Genomic DNA, 25,450 nt, shown 5'->3' with positions numbered 1-25,450 from the left:
AACTTAGGCAGTAGACACTCTAATTTCTAGCTGCTTATAAATCTTTATATTAGTAGCTTGCTTGGGCACAAATGGTCATACAATCAATTACTTTTGTATTTAAAGAACTTTTAAGTCTTTTTACTACCGAAAGATTCTATCATTTCAAATAAATTCGCGAGGATTTTCAACATAATGGTGGTGGAAACTTTCATATGTATATCCATCAAGTGGTGATAGTTGTTTAACATATTGATTTTGTGGATTGACATAATCCTCCGAGTGTTTGAAGGTGTACCTTGATTGGCAGAAATTCGATTATAGATTACAGATTGGTTATCAACTTCTTTTTTTATAGATATGATAGAGAAAATATATCGAATTATCTCAATTTCTCTCCAATTACAGTTTTGAATAATTTGACAGTCTGGATTGATGATACAGCTACAATTGGGTCTGCTTTTTTATGAACTACAGTAGGGAGAGAGATTATAAAACATACAAGCAAAGTCACAATTAAAAAGATATTTGACCGCTTGTAAATAGTTATCAATGGTTAATATATAGATATAAGAAGATGTGGTATGAGTCCCAATGAGACAACTCTCCATCCAAGTCAAAATTTATAAAAGTAAACCATTATAGGTCAAAGTACGGTCTTCAACACGGAGCCTCGGCTCACACCGAACAGCAAGCATTAAAGGGCCCCAAAAATTACTAGTGTAAAACCATTCAAATGGGATAACAAACGGTCGAATCTATATACAAAAATCGAAAGGAGAAACACTTATGAACCACATCAACAAACGACAACTACTGAACATCAGATTATTTAATGTATATATATATGTCTGTGATGAAAACAACATGTATGATGCCTTTACTGAAAAAATAACATATCAAAGAATTTCAGAGGCTTGTTTCTCTTACGTTACGTTACGGCCAATATCTTGCCTTTTAATTTAGTAAACTTGGAACAAAAATCTGACTTTCTTTCCGGGCATTGCCAATCTTAAATCTTGAAAACTTTACTGAAGAAAAAACTGTTTGCATTTGTTTATTTTGTAGTAAGAAAACAAATACAACCATTTTCATAATATAAAACAATCTCATTAAAAAAAAACCTCTTTATTTGATAAAATTTATTTCCCAAACGTCATTTTTTTATCAACAGAATTGGACAATTTTGTTGAATTACTTTTTTCAGAACTTGCGTCTGCCATCTTCATTTATTTCTTATGTGGTTCCTCTTCTTGTGAATTGGTTATGTACCAGTCTGGTAAAAACTGATATTTTTCTGAAATAGGAGGCTGTTTGTGTAGTTGTATATCACGTCCCGGTTGCCAGCTCATAAGGTATACTGACCTACAAAAAATATCTCTTATAAGTAACTGTGACATAACTGTTAAAGAACCATTCAAACTATCGCAATTCATTAAAATTTTGACACAATAGCAAATTGTTTCATTAAATTAATTTTTGAATTGCTATAGAAGTGTCAAAATTGATCTTTTATACTATTCCTTCTAAATATGTTTGTGCTCAATAATCTTAAAATGTAAAAATTTCATTGAAATTATTTTAGCTTAAATATGTTTTCATGAAGTGTAAATCGGCAATAACCCAAAATCCTTGTCAAATTTGTATGCGTACTTTTGCAGAAAATATCTTTTTTTATCTTTTTTTCGGATTTATTTTAGATAACTGTTTCTCAACTTTATATATATATATAAAGAAAAAAAAAGAGAAGGAAGATACAAAGATGATATTCAAAATTCATAGTCTGAGAAAAACAAAGCCATCGAAAAATACGAAAGACCAACAAAAGACAAATAAATTTCCAAATAATGCATAGAAAACTAAAGAATAAGCAATACGAACACCATCAAAAATTGGGGGTTACTCAGGTGCTCTGGAAGGGTAAAAAGTAAAATAATAAAAATACCGAACTCCAATTGAAATTCAAAACGGAAAGTCCTTTACAAAATGGCAAAATCAAATGCTCAAACACATCAAACGAGGCAGATCCTACTCCACTAGTGCCATCCGTCGTGTTACTCATGGTAAATACAAATTCGGTAGTGAGTCATTCCATGATGCCACAATTGAGGAAAACAGCACGGGATTGAGGTTGCAATTGGAACATATCCGTGGTCACTTGTGTCAAAGTTATGCCATAACGGTCAACCAACTCGTGATGACGTCTGTAAAACTACCGAACGGATTACTTCAACTTTACTACTTGGAACTCTTGGCTCAAAAGCCGCAACCCTCTTTCAGAATGTACTACTAGTATTAACTGAACATATGTTTAATTCAAGCTTCAGTGTGAGATTATCCAATCTTTTACAAAGGGGGATTGATATTAGTATGTTTAACTGAATATTACAGGATTTAATTCAAATTCAGGCCTGTTTCTAATAAAGATAGATGATATGTTTTAAAAGACAGTTCGAAAGCATTTTGGCAATTACAGAGTTTAAAAGTGACCATCTTACCTTTCGTATGACTTAGTAAGAAATTAAGCTGGACAACGATAGTAAAGATGTCATGGAAATCAAACCTAAGGACTGTAAGTATGCTTTTTTGGACTTGTTCTACAATCACTGATGACTAGACTGATGCTCTCCTTGAGCAGTTTGGCAAAACATCTGATCAGTTTATTAGTTTGATAAATGTTTGATTGCAATTGCGTCATAATTTTTAATAAACTGGTATAGGTTGAGAGAAACACTAAGGCCGAAGTATTTGTTTACAAATGCAATCAACTACAATCCCTTGTTATGATGCTGATAACATAATATGAAATTTATCTGTTCAGACTTTTAGAAAATTGTCACGAAGATCAATCGACATATTAAAATATTTAAAGTATCGATAAACAGGAAGTTGTCTGACACATCCAAAAAGTCCCCACACGATAAAACTCATTACTGTTTACTTGCTGACCAAATATAAAGTCGGTCAGTTTAATGATATCTGAGAAACTATGTGTTAGATGAACGGACATGAGGACAAGTGATTGCAATATAGACCACACTTATAGAGTGGGGATATAACAACAATCATTAAACAATGAAAATAAGGTCAGTTGTCCCTTGTCAAGATACATGGTTAATCCTACAATAATTCAATACGCCACATTTAGTTAAACAAGTACTTACAATTGAAATAGAAAATAGCACAAGAAAATATTAACAACCATACCGAACTCTAATGTGAATTAAACTAGAGGCTCTAAAGAGCCTGTGTCGTTCACCTGCATCTTCAACAATAGAATAGAAAAACAAAGGATATGGGGTATACATTAATGACACAAAATCAGTACATGCACAGAATAAAGAGCTGCGCCATAAGCGCATGGATGTTCGTCGCTTTTTCAACGAATAAAGTTCCAATACTCCTCAATGTCAAATCAGAAATTTATAAAAAAAAAACATAAACTGTTAACACAGAGATATTTCTCGCCTATTTGTTATCTTGATAATGCAAATGTTGAAATTAAAATAGCAATATTTTAACATGTAAGTATGCAAATATTCAAAGTCAATGAACCATGACTGAAGGTACAGGGCTAAACAATCTCCATGGAAATGAGATGTGCCAATTCTTATACAACTGCATACCAAATACCATTGACTTTTCATAAGTCGTTCCCTTTAAACAAACCTAAACACAAACATTAACTTGTAAACTATGTAAAAGTTTCAAAGTCAATGAACCATAATGAGGGGGTGCGGTTATATAATCTCCATGGAAATGAAACTTGCAAATGCCAATACATTTACATACAAAATATCATTGACTTAACATTAGTGGTTCATCTTAAACGGACCTAATCACAAACAAATACATATGTAAACTAAGCAAAAGTTTCAAAGTCAATAGACCATGATTGAGGGGGCGGGGCCAAATATTCTCCATTGAAATGAGATGTGCTAATGCTTATACAACTGCATACCAATTAACATTGGCCTACCACTAACGGTCCCCCTTAAACTGACCTAATCACAAACTTATACATGAAAACTAGGCCAAAGTTTCAAAGTCAATAGACCATGAATGAGTGGGCGGGGCCAAATAATCTCCATGGAAATGAGATATGCCAATGCTTATACAACTGCATATCAAATATAATTGACCTACCACTAGTGGTTCCCCATAAACTAGACCTAATCACAAACTAATACATTGTCGACGACGACGCCGCCGCCGCCGCCGGAAACAGCATTCCTATGTCCCGCTTTTTGACTCCGTCAAGGCGGGACATAACTGCAGGGAGCTTATTTCAATAGATATAAAGCAGTCACTAAAGTTTCATGAAAACTGCTTAAAGCATTTTTGAGTTATTGTCCGAAAACTGGAAAATCACACTTTTTTTATAGATAAAATACAATAACATGGAAACGATGTGTAAATAACGGAATTTTAGTACACAAACTGGCCATGTTTTGGTAAAAATCATCATGAAAGGGCAATAACTCTATAAAGAGTTAACGTACAATTCCAGTCATGTTGACATATTTGTAGATCTTGTCTTGATGATAACTTTTGCAATAAAACAAGTTTCTATCTGTCAATTATAGTTTTCAAAATAATAGGCAAAAATGCATAAAAAATTGGGAAAAATCATCATTCAAGAACAATAACTTCAATAAGGAGTCAACTGACGATTTTGGTCATTGTTGACTTATAAGTAGATCCTGACTTGTTGATAATTTTTGCTATTTAAAGTTTTTTTCTATCTTCTAAAGTTATTAAGTTCTTACGATATAAGGCAAAAACGCAAAACAAAATATGGTAAAATCGTCATTAACGAGCAATGACTCCAAAAAGGAGTCGTCTGGTGATTTCAGCAATGTTAAACTTATTGTAGATCGTGTCTTGTTGTTCATTTTTCCAAATACAACTTTCACTGTATCTATTATAGTTTTCACAATAATAGACAAAAATGAAAAAAAAGAGAAAATTTGTCATTTAAGGGCTATTACTCTAATAAGAAGTCGTCTGACAGTTTTGACGTAAATAGACAGTAGATAGGTATCAACATTCTCAACATTTTTGCCCCTGTCAGATTTTCTCTATTCGCATCTTCGCTAGCCAAGGGTTACGATCCACTTCCCTCCTCTCCACCCTTTGCGGATTGAGGTAGAATTTCGGAGACACAAGGTAATGATTTTCTTTGGTTGCAGTCGAAACTCGCTGCATCCAATCAAAAAGCGCCTTTAACATGATCACGTGTAAATGTAGAAAGTGTATGTAAACAATTGCCACGTGCTTATTGTGCAACAAGTCTTTACATCCCTAAACATACGACTATATTTAGTGACAATTTGAATGTTTTAATCAATTAATAGAAGTTCCTGTGTATGTTTCTTGCACAAATGCATGAATGTCAACGTATATTTTCGTTTCCTGCTTTACCAAGTGTGTAGAATCTAGACGCTACCGTGTTTTTACCTCCAAATTGAAGAGTTCAAGTGCTACCATTGGTCAAGAATAATGTATTCGGAATGAGCGTGACTTTAATCTATCGATAGATGGCGCAACATTGTTATCACAAATGTTGGCTTAATCTGCCAAGGGTGGAGAGGAGGGAATTTAAGTGGATCGTAACCCTTGGCTAGCGAAGATGCTCTATTCGTAGAGGTTTTCAAGATAATAGCCAAAACTTGCATTTTACCCCTTTGCTCTATTTTTAGCCATGTCGGCCATCTTGGTTAACAGGCGGGGTCATCGGACACATTTTTTGAACAAGATACCCCAATATTAATTGTGGCTAAGTTTGGTTAAATTTGGCCAAGTAGTTTCAGAGGAGATGATTTTTGTAAAAGTTACCGGACGACGACGAAGACGGACAGGTGAGCTAAACAGGGCCCCTGTCAGGGGGAAGTCCATAAAATCTAACAAAATCAAACGTTAGACTATATATAGTAACCATAAAATTTCATGCTGAAGAATAAGAAATATACAAAATCATATAAATTCTCTTCTGCATTTTCATAAAACACGAGCATCACTATCAACCAGACCTCTACACATTACCAGAAGGAAAAGCATTCATTTTTATCTCATAGATAATGGTCAGAAGACATTTTGCAATTTTATTTAAAAGATATGAACTGTGTGTGGCAGTATTTGTTATCAAAGATATGTTATAATTCTTTAAGTAAAGAAAACAAAAACTAACAGAAAAGGGACTTTTCTGGTATCTTTTGCAGTAAACAATATAGAAAACATACTGCAATATACAATATAGAACACTACCTGCATTCAACAATATAGAAAACATCATGCACTCAACAATATAGAAAACAACATGCACTCAACAATATAGAAAACAACGTGCACTCAACAATAAAGAAAACAACCTGTACTCAACAATAAAGAAAACAACCTGCACTTAACAATAAAAAAAACCCAACATGCACTAAACCATATAGGAAACACCCTGCACTCAACAATATAGCAAACAACCACCGTCAGCGATATAGAAAACAACATTTACTCAACAATATAGAAAACTCCATGCTATCAACAATATAGAAAATATCACTCAACAACATAAAACACATCCTGCACTCAACAATATAGAAAACAAACTGCTATCAACAAAATAGAAAACAACATGCACTTAACAATATAGAAAACAACATGCACTCAACAATGTAGAAAACAACCTGAATTGACCAATATATAAAACAACCTGCAGTAAACAATACAGAAAACTACCTGCACTCAACAATATAGAAAACGTGCACTCAACAATATAGAAAACAACATGCACTCAATAATAAAGAAAAAAACGTACACTCAACAATAAAGAAAACAACCTACACTAAACAATAAAAAAGATAAACAACATATACTCAACAATATAGAAAACAACATGTACTCAACAATATAGAAAACATTATGTACTCAACAATATAGAAAAAAAACATGTACTCAACAATATAGAAACAACATGCACTCAACAATATTCAAAACAACCTGAATTCAACAATAAAGAAAACAACATGAACTCAGCAATATCGATAAACAACCGGCACTCAACAATACAGAAAACATCCTGCAGTCAACAACATAGAAAAACAACCTACACTCAACAATATAGAAAATCAACCAGCACCCAATAATACAAAAAAACAACCAGCAGTCAACAATATAGAAAACAACCTGCACTAAGCAACACAGATATTTTATTCTGTGTATCGTAATTTGTTATCTGTAGATCTTCATTTTTTATATAGGAAAGAACTGAAGTTTTCTTATTTACTTGAGGGTTCAAGGAATATTTTCCTGAAAAAGTTCCGATAATTTTCATAATAAATCATTCCTAAACTATCCCATTTACCCATGGAACTAGTTATTATGCATGCTTTCAAGATAAATGGCACCACCTACAGGTCACCAAGAAGTGAGTTAATTTATGTAAACTTATACAACCCAAAAAGTAAGATTGTAGGAATTAGTTATTTCTAAAATAAATAGCTATATAAGCTTAATTTACTACTTCAATGAGGATGAAAGTTATCCAACTAAAGCTGTAACTATATAATGATGTGTTCGATGATGCATATTATAAGTCTGATAGAGTTTGTTCAATATAATTAAAAGAAAACTCGGACTATAACAAGATAAATGTAAAAAATCATAATTCCATATCATTGTTATTTTATTTTACAATCTTTGAAAACATCTGATTATTGGTAAGTATCTAATATCATTTTGTATTTTGGATTAAGGGGGAGATATGATGAAAGCCAATATTTAGTCAAAGAAATAAAAAAAATCTTTATACGTTTTAAAATTATGATAGTAAATTGATAAATAAATACGCTGATATAATCTTAACAATTATACAAAGCAAATCAGTTTTTGATGTCACTGTCCCGTCATATATGACCTACACGTAGTTTTTAGCAAAATCAGATATGAGCAAAGGACTTTCCCCAAAACATGGTTTACACAAATTAACATCTTTGTATAAACCATCTTTTAGCAGAATATCGTTTTGGCTAAAGTTTTGGCTCATTTCAAATAAAAATTACAAGACATCAAAATGAGGCTATTTTGATACTTTTTGCAGTTTTCAGTAAAAAAAAAAGAAGTTAGAAGCCAAAACCCAAGTATGTAACACATTATTCATACATAGAATTACTGATAACTGATCGACTACTAATGTCATGTGAAAATCTGAAGCATGCTATTAGATAGCTTGATGATACACTTTTTTTTTTAATTCAAAGGGTTGAAAAAGTGCCTTTATCATACCTTCTCCCTAATCTATTGGCATTCTGTTTATATACAAATTTGCAAGCATCAGCTAATCAGCTATTCAGTTTCAGTTGTCAACCACAAAAGAAGTGATTTACTATGGAATTAAATAAATTTGTTGTATACCTTTTTTAACCTTGTAAGTTATACACAGTCGTTCAGTAATATCTAATATGGTACAAACAAGACTAGTTTGTAATATGTCTATTCGATATTAAAAAAACTCTGTTGCATTTTTCATGACATTACAGATCCCGGGTGTAAATTACGAAAATCTGATTAATTGGAGGACAGAATAATGATCAATGAAAATTAATGGAATAAATCATCACCAACATTAACTAATATAACACAAAGCGTTTGGTTAAGTGACAATCCAAAATGTACTGAAGGGTTTTAAAAAATATTGGATTCAGTGAAAACATTAAATAGTAAGTTATCTTATTAATGGGCCATTAGGAATAATTTGCATCAGAGGTCAGTTCTAGGACACTAGAGGCAATATCAGGGATATTGTAACATAATATCGGTATTTTGTTATCAATATTTTTACTTTTTCTTTATCAATACACAACTTAAAAGCCAGCAAAATTCTTTACAAACCAAATAAATGCATACATTCTGTATATAATTGTGCAATTCATAACCATACATTTACATGCATAATTTCAATCAACCAAATATCTCTCTCTTTTCCATTTCATTAACATAGTTTAGTATTGAGCTGTTTTTTGAGGTGTATGCTAATTGTGTTTTTTTTGTGGCTTTGAGAGTATCTGACGTAGGTAAATAATACAGAAAATAGATCCGAATAAAACTAATTTATAAAGTGTTATTTTCATGTAATAGCACTGGGTCGATACCTCTTCTAATGGACTGCTAGACCACAAGGGTATCATCAGCTCAGTAGTCAATGCTTTGATACTGATATGATTTATAACATCCGCTTTTTAAATTCTCCGTTAAGGTACCAACTCACTCAGGCAAAGTTGACTTTCATTGGATTTGGCTAATATTTTCGTTTACAAACATACGCTATGTAGCAAGGAAAAAGCATGGTGAACCAACTTGCTTTTTTGTTCTTTTAGTTTAGTATTATAATATAAAAGCCAATACTATTAATTTTGTTTTCAAATTCAATTCAATCATCTACTTTTATCTCTGCTAATCCACCTTTTGTCTCTTCATTGTTTCGGGAGGTCGTGGGTTGGATTTCCATCCGGATCCATCCAAAGATTTGAGTAAGAATAAAGAATAAGGTGACGGTATATTGCCTTGTGAACTAGCGTGTTAACAATGTGACTTTGTGTGTCAGTATAGTGTAAAAGAAGGATTCAAATTCATATCACATTGACATGTTCCGGTCCTTATATGAATGTACTCTGTGGCAGTTGATGCTCAATATCAATTCTTCACCATCTTTCTGATAACATAATTTAGTTTGAAACGTACTAAATGACATATACTGTTTGTAAAAATTTGGAAATATTGTACTTTTAATTACATTTCAGGACAGCATAAAATTTTTGTCATATTTTGTTTATCCTTCCATACTGATTAATACAGAACAATGAACAAATACAATAAAAATTTATTGTAATTCTCTTTAAACTAGAGCTTCATATTTTCTACCCTATTTATTCATATACAATTATCGGTGATTATCATGTTTAATGATTGTATTGTACTGTAAATCATCATAATACAATAATTTAAAATTAATGTTTGATTTCCATATTACAAAATTAATACTTCAGTGCTTTGATCTTTTGCATTAATGATGTAAATTGCCTTCTATTGTTTGTAGGTCAGACAGTTCTAACATAAGGTTATAAATCATATAATTACTAAACATTAAAACTAAACACAATGAGCAAGTGGTTCAATAATTCTATTTAAGGGTAGATTGAAGATTTCAGTTATTTTATTCATTTCTAGATCGTATTATGCTGATAATTTCTGCTGTTTAAAGTTTCTGACTATCTATTCTAGTTTTCAAGAAAAATGCAAAAACCACAAAACGAGTATAATATTGTCATATAAGGGCAATTACACGTAAAAGGAGCCAATTGACAGTTCCACTTGACAATGTTAATTAGCTCCCCAACGTTTGTATTACTTTTGGACTTTAGAATTACTGAATTTCAAAAAAAACAAGAGTGCACACGCTGAAATGTCTCGCCTTCTTTACTAATCATTGATATTATGTTGATAGTCCTAAATATAAAGCTTTATTACAACTGTCACATAAACTTAACATTAACCAAGTAAACTAAACATTAACCAATGAACCATGAAAATGAGGTCAAGGTCAGATGAACCATGCTAGGCAGGCATGTACAGCTAACAATTCTTCCATACAACAAATATAGTTGACCTATTGCTTATAGTTTAAGAAAAACAGACGAAAACACAAAAACTTAACACTGAGCAATGAACCTTGAAAATGAGGTCAAGGTCAAATAAAACCTGCGTGACTGACATATAGATCATAAAATATTTCCATACACCAAATATAGTTGAACTATTGCATATAGTATTAGAAAAAAAGACCAAAACTCAAAAACTTAACTTTGACCACTGAACCATGAAAATGAGGTCAAGGTAAGATGACACCTGCCAGCTAGACATGTACACCTTACACTCATTCCATACACCAAATACAGCTGACCTATTGCATGCAGTATTAGAAAGAAAGACCAAAACTCAAAAACTTAACTTTGACCACTGAACCATGAAAATGAGGTCAAGGTCAGATGACACCTGCCAGCTAGACATGTACACCTTACAATCATTCCATACACCAAATATAGTAGACCTATTGCATACAGTATAAGAAAAACAGACCAAAACACAAAAACTTAACTATAACCACTGAACCATGAAAATGAGGTCAAGGTCAGATGACACCTGCCAGTTGGACATGTACACATTACAGTCCTTCCATACACCGAATATACTAGACCTATTGCTTATAGTATCTGAGATATGGACTTGACCACGAAAACTTAACCTTGTTCACTGATCCATGAAATGAGGTCGAGGTCAAGTGAAAACTGTCTGACGGGCATGAGGACCTTGCAAGGTACGCACATACCAAATATAGTTATCCTATTACTTATAATAAGAGAGAATTTAACATTACAAAAAATCTGAACTTTTTTTTCAAGTAGTCACTGAACCATGAAAATGAGGTCAAGGACATTGGACATGTGACTGACGGAAACTTCGTAACATGAGGCATCCATATACAAAGTATGAAGCATCCAGGTCTTCCATCTTCTAAAATATAAAGCTTTTAAGAAGTTAGCTAACGCCGCCGCCGCCGCCGCCGCCGGATCGCTATCCCTATGTCGAGCTTTCTGCGACAAAAGTCGCAGGCTCGACAAAAAAAAAATGAAGTGAAATTAATTGTCGAAATGTGCATCTGGTGCAATAAAATTGGTACTGTTAGTGTTCATCAATCATATTGATTAATTTGTAGATATTGTAATGCTGATAATTATAATATTCTCACTCTTAAAGTGCGGGCTATATTTCAATCATCATTTCGGTCTGTTCCTTTGTCCTTTTGTCAAACAAATATTTTCGTCACAGTTTTACCTTTTACTACTCAACAGAATGCCTCTGTATTTGGTCAACAGATTGACAGTGATGGGTTGTAACGTATTATTATTTTTCTGATCTGTAAAAACATACTTTGTGCTTTGTAATATGGAATGAATTTAATAATTTTGTCACTCATATGTCATATCACTAAATAATTCATAGCTTGGTGACTATGTTGAACACATCAATCCCATTGAACTTAAAATCTAGACTTCAACAGATACAGTTAAGTCTGTCTCATATCTTGACTTATAATCAGAAATCGACGACGTAGGTCAGTTGAGAACCAAATTTTGTGACAAAAGAGATTTCAGCTCTCAAATTGTGCAACAATCCAGCAGCGCCTGCATATGGAGTATATATCTCCTAGTTGATACAATATTCGAGAGCTTGCATTTCTTTTCATTATATCATTGATAGATGGTTGCTATTCAATAGGAAGCTACTAAACCAAGGGTTCGAAGTGATGAAGTTAAAAGTATACAGACGCCATGACAAGTTGGTTGGCTGTTATGGAATATCTGTTTAACAGACGATGGAAATGCTCCAATTTTAGTAACCACAATTCTGTCCTCGAATGTGACATCAACGAATTAGACTTATCAGCGAGGTTATACTTACATGACAACATGAAGGGTGACACATGCTTCAGGAGCATATGTGATCACACTTCGATTTTGGTAGGGTTCGTGTTTCTCATGACACATCATTACATGTCATGATGGCATTCCACTAGACTAGAGGACAGACAGTCAGCAGTCTACATAGGATACAACAGAACATGGCCTTGCAAAGGTTAGTGAACAGAGTCAGCAGTCTAGACTTGAAACACTATGGAATGGCCTTGTGATAGGATGGTTGACAGTCAGCAGTCTAGACTTGGTACACCATGATATGGCCTTGTGATAGGATGGTTGAGTCAGCAGTCTAGACTTGGTACACCATGATATGGCTTTGTGATAGGATGGTTGACAGTCAGCAGTCTAGACTTGGAACACCATGCTATGGCCTTGTGATAGGATGGTTGACAGTCAGCAGTCTAGCCATGGTACACCATGATATGGCCTTGTGATAGGATGGTTGACAGTCAGCAGTGGCCTTGTGATAGGATGGTTGACAGTCAGCAGTCTAGACTAGGAACACCATGATACGGCCTTGTGATAGGATGGTTGACAGTCAGCAGTCTAGACTTGGAACACCATGATATGGCCTTGTGATAGGATGGTTGACAGTCAGCAGTCTAGACTAGGAACACCATGATATGGCCTTGTGATAGGATGGTTGACAGTCAGCAGTCTAGACTTGGAACACCATGATATGGCCTTGTGATAGGATGGTTGACAGTCAGCAGTCTAGACTAGGAACACCATGATATGGCCTTGTGATAGGATGGTTGACAGTCAGCAGTCTAGACTTGGTACACCATGATATGGCCTTGTGATAGGATGGTTGACAGTCAGCAGTCTAGACTTGGAACACCATGCTATGGCCTTGTGATAGGATGGTTGACAGTCAGCAGTCTAGACTTGGAACACCATGATATGGCCTTGTGATAGGATGGTTGACAGTCAGCAGTCTAGACTTGGAACACCATGATATGGCCTTGTGATAGGACGGTTGACAGTCAGAACCCTCAAAGGGAACATAAGAACATGGCCTTGCAATAGGCTAGTGCACAAACATTCAGCCGTCTAACTAAAGTATCCCGTAACATAACCTTGCAATAGGCTAGTGGACAGAGTAATCATTCTACCCAGGGTACACCAATACATTGCTTTGCAAAAAGCTAGTCGACTGGCAGTCAAAAGTCAGCCCATAAAACCACAGAAAATGACATGGTAAAAGAATAGGAGACAGACAGAATAAGGAGTTCACCCTTTCCTGACATGACTTGAACAGATTATTCTACTATGTAACCCATGAAACAGGTTGATTGATAATCAGATGCTCCTCCTAGATTAGCATTATAATATTTTGGTATCTTTGATATCTTCCGTCTCTTTTTCTATTTATAAGCTAGTTAATAGACGGTCAAAGAACTAAACACAGAGCATTATACCACATCCTGGTAAAAAACTAGTAAATGAATAATCAAAACTGTTAGGAAGTGGTGACAGAGAAGCTGATCGACACAGGGAGCAACAGAATATGACAGGCTAATAGACTATAGATATAAGTCTAGAAAGGGTGTAAATGAATATGGTCTGGTAATAGGATCAATGACAGTAAGCCAGAAGTCTATTTAATGTTCCATTTCAGAACAGTATAATTTTTTTATCATATTCTGTTTATCATACCATAAAGCTTAATAAAGAATTCTGAACACATCAAATCAAAAATTAAACTTTATCCAATCAAGAGGTTCTTATTTTCCTCTAGTACTCACCTTGGTTTTCCCCTTTTTGTCTACTTACTTTCAATAATAGGTGATTATTATGTTTAATGATTGCATTGTCTGTAAATCAACATAATATAATTAAACATGACTAATGTTTGATTTCTATATCACAAATTGATTCCTTTGGGGTTTCTTTGTTAGCTTTAACGATGTAAATTGCTTTCTAGTGTTCGTAGGTCAAAAAGTTATAGCATAAGGTTATAAATCATTTCATAACTGGATATTAAACTCTATAAAATAAGCAAATAGGTCAATAACTTCTATGAGGAGTCAATTGACGATTTTCAATCAAATTGACTTATTTGTAAATCTTTTAATGCCGATATATTTAATTCCCTAACTCTAGGAGTCATCAAACACCCTGGATCAGCATAAGGAGATAATTTAGTTCTAAGCTAGTTGACAGAAGGCCAAAGGACTAACTTATGAGCATCAAAACACATCCAGGTAAAAGAGTTGTTGACAGATGGTCAAAACTGAACTTGGGGAGCATAACCCAATCAGGCAAAGCCTTTCAATAGACTATTTTACATAGAAAGTTAGAAGTCAAACAAGGAGTAGCAAAAATATCAAAGAAACAGGCTAAATTTGTTAACAATCAGGAAGAATAACATTGCTATTATTATGTTAGTTAACAGAGAGAGAGACCAAGACAGCCTTAGAACAGGACCTGGTAATATGATAGTTAACAATTACATATATACTTAAGGAGCATCAAAACATTGCCCAACAAAAGAATACTTTTCAGACAGTCAGAAGAAAACCCAGAATGCATCAGCAAAAAGTCTGGTAATAGAATAGCTGACAGGCAGAAGTCTTCCAAGGGAGCAACAGAATACTTTTAGTTAAAAGACTATGTGATGGCTATAGATATGTCCACTAAGGGAAAATAAAAATATTGCTTGGTAAGAGGTTTATTACCTTACATATACAGACATGTTCTCAGGAAGCAATGCAATGCTGTCTGGTAGTAGGCTAGTTCATAGACAGTATCAGAGGTATACATACAGGGGCTTTAGAAATAACCTGGTAATGACCTAACTAATAAACAGTAAGAAGAAGCTTATTTGACAGAAAGACAGAAGCATAAACAGTATACATCATAATGCATTGTAAAAAATAAAACAAATCTTTATAAATTTCATGAGTCCAAAGCACTTTCTGGATTTACCTTCATCAGGAACGCCAACAGCTGAATATTGAAAGCCAAGGATGTATTAGAACTGAAACAGTTGAAGAGCAATATGACCAAGGCTATAAATCCTAAATGATGTGATTAATATTCCAACACTTGTTTCTCACTAAACCTTCACCAGGTACACAACAACACTTGTTTCTCATTAAACATTCACCAGCTACACTCATGACCAAGAGTTTGGAAGCCAAAAATGTTTGAGAGCATTAAAACCAAAAAGTCTTTAACAGAACAGTCAAAACCATGTCAGATCAACTTTGACAATTGTTGTTGAAACGTTAGTTTAAGCACAATGATATAATTTCATTAACTGTAAATGTATTATTAAAATCATGCTTATTGAAGCAATTACTACTGAACTGATGGTACCCTCAAAGACTAGTATTTCACCATCAGCTGTAATAAACAAATGGTAGGGAAAAAAAACAAATGATATAATTTCAATGCACAGAACATGTGTCTGGAATAACCTAAATATAACTTCTATATGCCAAAGATATAAAACATTTGAGAGCATTAAAAACAAAAGGGTCTTATTGGCACATAGCCAGAAGTCTATTCACTTTGAAACTTTGCTATTTAGTAAAATAAGTTAGCATTATATAAAATTCTCTTCTCATACTGCTGGAAACTTAAATTTGAAGCTTAACATTACTCATCTTACTGTCTTCTTACCTTTATACCATGTGGGTTGCTCTCATAAATGAGTCAATATCTTAATATTAAACTGATAAAGAAAATAGTACTAAAAAAATATGTCCTACATACACGTTAAAATGATTAATTAAATCATAATTATGTCTCCAGCTGATGGGAGTTTCTCATATTCAGTTTCTAAAAATTATTAACTACTAATACCCTGGAAGGAAGAGTATCACATGGTAATAAACTGAATGGCTACCATGGGTTGTCCTTATTTTTATAATATTCAACATTGTGGAAGGGTATTAAAGTTTCACTGATTAATGAAAAAAAAATATGTTTTACTCTTTACTAAATGTTGATTATTTTAATCCTGTGTATGTATATTCCTAGATAAATTTTACCTTTTAACCTTGTGTAAAATATCCAGATTTTTGGAAAAAGTTAATCAAATCTCTGTAATTCATTGCAATTTATTATCTGACTTTTCAGCTATTAAGGAAAGTATGATTATCATTTACACTGAAATTTTCAGTCCAAATAATCTAAAACAAACTCCTAAAACCTAAAATACCATTGCATTATGGAATTATAAGAAGTAATGTGAGTATATCTTTCACCAATAAATTTTAAAAGTATGTGAACTTAAATAATGCCTATTGAACTTTCAACTTAAAAATAAGATTAAAGCAAAACAACAATATATTTTTTGTCCAAATAAGACAACAATGGACCAACATAAAAAGCATAGAACAAGCTAAATTAAGATATGTGATAATTACAGCAAGTTGATTCCAAGTATGTAATGATCTCTGTACGTAATTTTATATCATATTGTTTGTATTTTCTTACCTAGGATTATCTTCTGTTACATTGGCCTTGATGAATGCAAGAAGATGGTCTAAGAAGTTCAAGGAAACATTTGGTTTCCATGGATCTCTCAATCCCTGTATAAAAAGTATAAATATCACTGAACTCCTCTAATTAATACACTCTTGTCATCAAAATCAAATCCCCCCAACCCCTCCTAACTGACAATAAATATTACCAATGCATGTATTCAGCTCTTCATACCAGTAATAAAGAATAACTCTACCTGTAATAGCTTATTAGATATGAGGCATACATTTTTTCATGTAACTGGATTAAGATGCTTCTCAGTTCAGTTCAGCATTTTGAAAGGTTGCGAGGGAGTGGAATATCCCTATACTTAATTGGTATGCTGTGGTGGGATATTCTAATGAAATATATGTCACCACTTCTGACTCAGTCTGTACTCAGTTCTAAGAGTGCAAGCCAGAATCACTTGAAACAATGTTGTACAAAATATAATGCTTTGGTGGCTTGATTATTAATGCAAATAATGTGACTCGGTGAATATTCCAATAACAAGAAATCGTATTCTGATATCTGATACATATATTTGTATGCAGATTTTCCTGAAACTTGCATTTTTGTCTATTCTCCAAAATTCGCAATAATTTCTGAATTTACAGTAGGTCATTCTTTCCTCCTAAAGTTCTTACCTGTAACTGATTAGGTATATCCAGTGTATTGATTGTTTCAAGTCTGTGAACGATGCCATTGTCATCTCTGTAACCACACACTATTTTAGGTATACCAACCAGGTAACTCTGCGCCCACCATTTTATCAACTTAAACCTGGAAAATAAGTTTTAAAAAACTTACAACAATCGAAGCAGAAGAAATTGCTAATTTAAATTTAAAATGCAACATGAAGGAGTTATTAACAGTGCCTACAAGTTCCAAAGTTGCATATTCAGCATTTCACAAATCAGCAACTCTTTTCACAAAAAAATCTTACAATTAAAGTTGATCAATAGTAAGTAGTACTGAAATCTTCATGACTTACAAGTAATTTTTCTAGTAAGATTTTTTGTGAAATTAATCGAGGAGTTCTTTAACAAGTACAGCAAAGTTTTTTTTAACATAAAAAAAATCATTTTAAGGCTGCAAGTACCCAGTACTTTTCATCTTAATAATTTTGTGCAAAATCAATTTTCAGTGCATGCCTAGTAATGGCTGGATATCTACTGAAATGCTTACTGGGTACCTTATATACTTAAATGTAATATGCAATGTCCATTGCTTGAGTTTTATCTTTTTTTGTGAGCATATGTATCAAAATTTGAATTTTTTGAAGGATTATTTTTTTTCTCCAAATTTTCTTGCTAAATTTTAATGTACAGAACTTTGTTATTTTGTACACCTTTTGTCTAATCTAACTCATATTTCATCCATTACTTTCTTATCATATGAAAGGACCTTTACTTGGCAAGCTCACATACACCATGCCCCTGGATATGAAGGGGAAAAACTTAATAGTGACCTGATGGTATAGTTTTTTTCTGTTTACTTTGGACAATAATAGTGTCCTACATAAATCTATTTTTAGTAACTATGACCTTGACCTTTGGGGTTATTGACCTCAAAATCAACAGGAACCTTCCTTTCATTATAATGCCAATGTTTAATCGTGATCGATTGTATCATATATATCATGTATTGTGCCATAGTTGATCAACTCAATCGATACTATTACTTCAATTCACTAGGGGCAAGATCGAATTCAATCAATACGATCATGCCACAGTTGATCGACTCAACCGATTCTATTACTTCAATTTACTAGGGGCACAATCGAATCAATCGTATTCAAAAGATACGATCGAGCTACAGTTGATGAACTCAATTCATTCTATAACTTTCTTGTTCCAAATGAAATAGAGTGTAATCGTTGAGTCGTTTTGAGAAGATTTGGATGAACTGAATATTCTTTCATATTATAATGAAAAGTTAATTGCATCAACAGCTGATGTTAATTTATTCTTCGATTGTTGATTGCTTTGATCGTGCCTTCCATATAAGTGAAGAGTTAAATAAATAGACAGCCGATGTTCAATAGTAACTTCTATATTAATTTCAATTCAATCAATTATTTTACTTCAATTTACTAGGGGCACGATTGTATCAATCGTTTTCAATCTATATGATCATGCCACAGTGGATCAACTCAATCGTTTCTATTGTTTTCTTGCTTGAAATGAAATAGAATGAGAAAGTTGAGTCGTTTTTTTTTCTGTTTCTGTACTGATTTGAAGAGTTGGATGAATTAAATAGCCTTTCATATTATATTGAAGAGTTAATTGCATCGGCAGCTGATGTCCATTTTTTTTCGATTGATATGATCATGCCTTCCATATTAGTGAAGAGTAGATTGAATGGACAGCCGATGTTCAATCATGACCGATCAGCTCAATTCCTAACGATCATGCCTTCCATATTAGTGCAGAGTTAATTGAATATTGATGTTTAATCATGATCGATCGTATCAATTGTAACGTTAGTGTCTTCCATATTATTTTGAAGAGTTGATTGAATTAACAGCCGATGTTGAATCGTGATTGATCTCATTTATCATTACGAGTGTGCCTTCCATATTATTTGAAGCGTTGATTGAATCGACAGCTGATGCTCAATTGTTATCAATTGGTTCTCCATTTTAATGAGTTGAGTTGATTGAATAGACAGCTAATATTCAATCGTAACAATCGAATCTCCTTCATCCTTTTGATGAGTTGATTGAATAGACAGCTAATATTCAATCGTAACGATCGTGTCTTCTTTATCTTTTTGATGGGTTAATTTCTTCAACAGTAGATATTCAATCGCTATCGATCGTGTTATTCCTGATAATTGGGAATTCTTTCAAATTTTGATGAATCGATGAGTTGATTGAATAGACAACAGGAGTTCAACTGTTGTCGATTCAAAGACCATACCTTAATGTTTGATTTAGCATTTGAAAAACACTTTTCTGCACAATAATTATAGTAAACTTTGACCTTGACTTTTGACATGTTGACCTCAAAATCACTAGAGAATTTACTCTCATCACAAGTGACCATATATTCAAGTAAGGTTGCAATTCAATATCATGTATTTAATTTAGCATCATGAAACACAAATGACTGACAGACAGGTCAAAATCTATATACCCATACTTCTTCATTGCATTGGTAAAATAAAAAGATATTCATACAGCACATGCTTTTAATCCAAGACTTTTGAATGTATTACATATTAATGAATATAAAGTTCAACTAAAATTTAACAGTTATAATATCTTTTTAGGTGCAGTTGTTGTACCTTTGAAAGTTTTGTCTTTGTCTATTGTATTCTATTTCTCTGTTTGTTTTGAATTCCACATATTTACAGCCTTCACAACCCGAGGTTGTATCCATGGCATCTACTTCCCCTGAGAAAACTGAAACAGGAACACAAAGAAAACATTGAAACAGATTAACAAATAACAATGTGTAAACAAACCCTGTTCAACCTGCATCTAAATTTCCTGTTGTTTTTTTTGTCTGAAAGTGATATTTCTTTTATCTTGTTTAAAGAAAATTTGATGTGAATACACTTAAATAATCTCATGACAAACATTTGTACAAAGAAAAAAAATCCTAGAGGGAGGAGGCTAATTTTGAAAGCTAGCATTTGTTTGTAATACTTGTAAACATCTTTTGTGAACTTTTATGTTATTTTTTGGATGTTTCCTTCATAATTTCTTTTATTCACATAGAACCAGTCCTGTCATCAAATTACAACCGATTCAAAGAAGAATAACTCTGTAACACTTATAACACCAAAAATATAACAAGAATGAATCATTTAAACAGTTAAACTAACTTTGTAACTGATGATAAAAACTTACAAAAAATTATACCAATTCAAGGGAAAAAATAATCTATAAATGGGAATCAAAATATAGGTTTTGCAATCTAAAAATAACCATATATGTTGGATAAGTCCTTTTTCATTTTTCAAAATTAAACTACAGTATCTAAAATACTGATTAAAACACAAAAATCATTGTTTGTGCTTAGCTTCCATGGGAATATAATGAAAAACTTGTTGGTCCAACAAGAACTTTCTATCCAATTTTAACCCATTGTCAAAGTCAATAACCATTAAAAAAAATATATAAAAATTTCAAACTTATGGAATGAAGAAATAAAATTAACAATTCTTTAAATAGGAATAATCAAAATACAGTACTTCCCGGTATATATTTGTTTGGCTTATTGACTAAGTGGTTAAGAAAAGTATAAAAATATGTCTAATTATGACGATTTTGATAAATATTTGCTCTTTTATATTCAATACAAGGATAACATTGTCACTTTTTTGTAACTAAATAATATTTTTGCAAATATTATTATGTTTTTCTTTTCATCACCCAAGAAAACATTTCATTTTCTTACCCTTTTCACCAGGCTCAGGTGAACTAAAGACTGTAATGTGTCACAGTCATGTTCTTATGGAATCTCATGAGAATTTCTTTCTGCAACTAAAATTATCCTTTTGACATTTTAAAAATTGCTGTCAGCTGGGGACAGGTTTTCCATATTTATCAGTTTTTAAATTTACATCATTACAAACAGCTCTCATCATTGTTGAGCTTTGGAGGACAATTGAAGAAAGTAAGTTTTGTAGCTGTAGGGGACGAATTGCATACTGGTATTTACATTTACATGATAAAGATATAATATTATTTGCAAGACACTGTAAACTTTCCCACATTAGGTATTTAACTGGGCATTTGGTAAACAAAGATAATTTGAATCAGAGCACACCAGGGGCATAATTCCCCTCAGGATGTGAACTCAAGGTACACCAAGGTAACTATATTAAACTGCTTGGTATTGCTATAATGGATTATATTTAAGAAAGAAGTTCAGGATAAAATAGCTATCTGCAATCAATCTTAAATCAATATTGTACATAATGTATACGTAACAGTACTAATTATTAAAGATACAGGTATAAAATATTTAAGTTTTTTTTTTTAATTTAACTTTTATATAATGCATAAAATCAAGGTCAAGGTCACACGATTGAGTGGACCTTTTAAGAGGTTGCATCAACTGACAAAATATCATTGCTCTATTATCTATAGTTCCTTAGATCTTGACCTTAATGAAAAACTTAACCAAAACCTTTCTGGCATAAAATAAAGGTCAAGGTTACCTTTTTTAATGTGGACCTTTGTCACCAAACATGGTGCACTAACTGACAAATTAAAAGATTCTTTCTCTAAAATTTGTAGTTCCTTAGTTCTGGATAATACACATTATACAGAAATATGGTGAACATTGTAATAAATGTTGAAAAATCTGTAGCTCTAAATTAACATAGAAATGTGAAGTGATTGTTTGCTGCTAGGAACATAGTAAAAAGACATGGTTCAAGACAGCCACATAATTTGTGTGCTGCATCTTGAAATGTCCCACCATGAGGATGATTCAAACCATGATCATAATAGCTATCTAAAGTGTCCTAAATTCAAAAGAACCTACAGATGTTCAAGTTAGTTTGATTTGAATTGGCTCTGTGATTCTGGAAGAGAATATTTTAGCTGAAAGTTTAATGAAGTCAAAAGTGCTTAAATTTGGTAATAATGTTTTACCTAAAGAATGTGACTCCAATCTACTTCTAACAACTGTAGAATATTCTTCATTGTTGTTAACAGGTTCTGTTGTAACTGGGGTGCCATCTGGTTTATCTGCAAAATAGATAATATTAACTTTAAGCAGACAATATCTAAATATTATATCAGAAATTATACATTGCGTAAATATCTATGAAAGCAAGAAATAAGTACTAACCTAACGCCAGTGGTGTAGACAGTTAAAACTATTTGTACAAAGCTTTATGCATGTATTTCAGAATGCAGAAAATCTAGATGCCTAATGCTTTGAAGATTCTGCTAAGCACATGCTAGATGTCCATGACCTTGAACTCCTTTTCATGTTCATTGATTTACATCAATATAAACAATTGTCAGCTAAGTTTTTTTCTATAGAATCATTGCCATAAGTATTTGTCCACTTGTAATGCATTGTTCCTTGATCAGCTTCTCAGCTACAATATATTAAAGATTCAGCTATATTGTATTCAGTCTACAAACTGTTGTCAGATGATTATCATTTCTTATAGTGTGGTTCATTGATATATATCTGAGTATATATATTTAAAATAATAATTTGATATATTTCCAACATGAATCATTATAACAATGTTATAAGGTTAATGTATACTTTTGACAAAGGTCATCTGAATTTTGAATTTTTTTTTTTCATGGTACTTATAACCTTGTAAATTGTTCCTAAGTAGTTATATGTAGTTTACTCATTGTCATATATTATGGTTAACACTTTTAAAACTGATGATATATTGTGCAGGTTCTACAGTCCTTAAATCTAGTAATACCTGCTGTGACATATTGTTCAAATTTCCATCCCCAACAACTCATTTCATCCTGTCTTTCTGTCATTTCTGCTTTATTTTTCTTCCTTTGTTCAGTCTCAAACTCACACATATATATTGTATTGTTATATTTGGTGATTGCTATCAACCAATCATCTCTGTTTTCATAAGGAGTACACAGCAACTTTGTTAACAGCCCTCTCCAGCATATAAAATCTGTATGTAAATCTCTGAAATAATAGTAGAAATGTACAGTTAGATAATTTATTTACATTTATTATAAACAGGAATGCACTTTGCAGTGCTGCTTTTTAAAACATGAAAAAATCTGCACTAAAAATATTAAAATTCAACAATGACAAGTCTGTATTAAAGTAAAAGATCCAAAATAATGTACAGCCACCAATATTAGATCAAAATTGACGTTACAACAAAAATAATGCATAATTAAGGTGTCATTAATTTGACATTTATAATGTTATGTGCCAAAAAGAGGTTATTTTTTATTAATATTAATATTGCAACTATTTCTTTGTGAAATTTGTAGTATTTTGGCATGAATCAAAATACATCAAAATCTTAGGACCACTTTCATGAACTTACTCCTTTGTATATGATTACGGAAAAAGTTTGAAGATAAATAAAACAAACATGGGAGCTCTTCAGGAAGTACCAACTCAGATTAAATTCTACTTTAAACTCGAAAGTATAGGAGGCTGTATAGGTATTTCATTTTAATTATTAAAGTTCATATGTAAATTATAAATGAACTGGTGTTGGAGTAGTTTTTAACAGAGCTCTGTCATTATATCATCTGTTTCCTGATTCATAATAAACAAGAATCCAAATTCTAATGTAATTATTTTGTATCAATGGTTTTGATTGGATGACAATAAGCATAAAATTCTCTATCTCCCTGTCTGTAACAAAGGAAGCCGACATTTTGAATTCTGGAATGTACTGACATGTAATTTCTCCAAATATACGCAAAAAAAAAATTTTGCACCTAGAAATCTTCTTTTTATCAAATTTTATTACATTTTGAGGTGGACAAGAAGCTAGAAACGCCCGGTGTTTACGTTTGACGCTGGAAGCATACCTATGACGTCACCTAGTTTAGGCGCCAAAGAAGATAACATCATTTCACGGAATTTTACAATGAAATAATGACTAAAATTGAATGATTTGTTTCTTTTGCATTAGAATAGAGATAACTGTATTGTATTTGAAGCTTTGCGGATGTCCATCGGTAGTTTTACTCTCGTAAATATCTGTTTACCTGTCTCCGCTAAGCGTTGCCAGGTAAACTCAATTTGCGACAGTAAAACTACCAATGGACGTCCGCAAAGCTTCAAATACAATACAGTTATCTCTTAATTGGCAATTTGTGCCAAATAACCATTTATGCACAAGCATTAAATTACACAGGATTCAGGACATTTGGACCTATTTAGCATTTGGGACTAGAAAAAGGAGTATTGTTACATGAACCTGTCAAGCTGAGGTACTGTAAATTGAATGGTTCCTAGGATTGATACTGATTTGGTTATAGTCCACACATTGTCAAAGAAATTTCACAAAGACCATTAGAGCTACATTTCTTAAGTTATAACCTGTCTTTCTATAACTACCTATTGTTCGGATTAATTCCATCTTTTGTTTGAAGTTGAAATTTTGACTTGTTGCATAAAATCCAATGAAGAATGTAATCCAAATGTTCTTTTCTACTTTCATCTTTGCGTATCATTTCTTTGTATCCTATGGTTAGGTCAAAGTTTACAGTATTTGAATTTCCAGGAGGTATAAAATATTTCATGTTTGATCTGTTGTGTTTGAAGAGTCGATTTTTATCAACTGAATAGTTTCCAATCTCGTTTGGTTTTCTAAAAACAGGAGGCTTTCTGTCAAATCTAATTGTAGGATGTGTCCTAAATGACACGCTTTTATTTTCGGTTTCTGTGTCTGCTTGTAACTTCTCTCTTTCCCTATAGTTAACTGTTCGTTTCATTGTTGCGGTTTGGAATCAAATCGAAAGTGAAAATAAAAAAATAGAA

General features: G+C 32.5%; 1 protein-coding gene across 1 annotated transcript; it reads right to left on the bottom strand.

The window, feature by feature from the left end:
• Positions 1-1,091: 1,091 nt before the first annotated feature.
• LOC127708196 (decapping and exoribonuclease protein-like) lies at positions 1,092-25,423 on the bottom strand. Its single transcript, XM_052213046.1, has 7 exons — positions 25,028-25,423; positions 23,400-23,626; positions 22,597-22,692; positions 20,274-20,391; positions 17,630-17,765; positions 16,956-17,050; positions 1,092-1,344 (listed from the first exon to the last, which is right to left on the bottom strand). Exons 1-7 carry the CDS (start codon positions 25,402-25,404, stop codon positions 1,209-1,211), a joined length of 1,185 nt encoding a protein of 394 aa, XP_052069006.1. The 5' UTR covers positions 25,405-25,423; the 3' UTR covers positions 1,092-1,208.
• Between the last annotated feature and the right edge of the window lie 27 nt (positions 25,424-25,450).

This window comes from Mytilus californianus, unplaced genomic scaffold, assembly GCF_021869535.1.
Source record: "Mytilus californianus isolate M0D057914Y unplaced genomic scaffold, xbMytCali1.0.p SCAF_7, whole genome shotgun sequence".
NCBI classification, from domain to species: Eukaryota; Metazoa; Mollusca; class Bivalvia; order Mytilida; family Mytilidae; genus Mytilus; species Mytilus californianus.
Note: the sequence above shows the minus strand (reverse complement) of the source record. Positions and strands in the feature narration are given on the sequence as shown.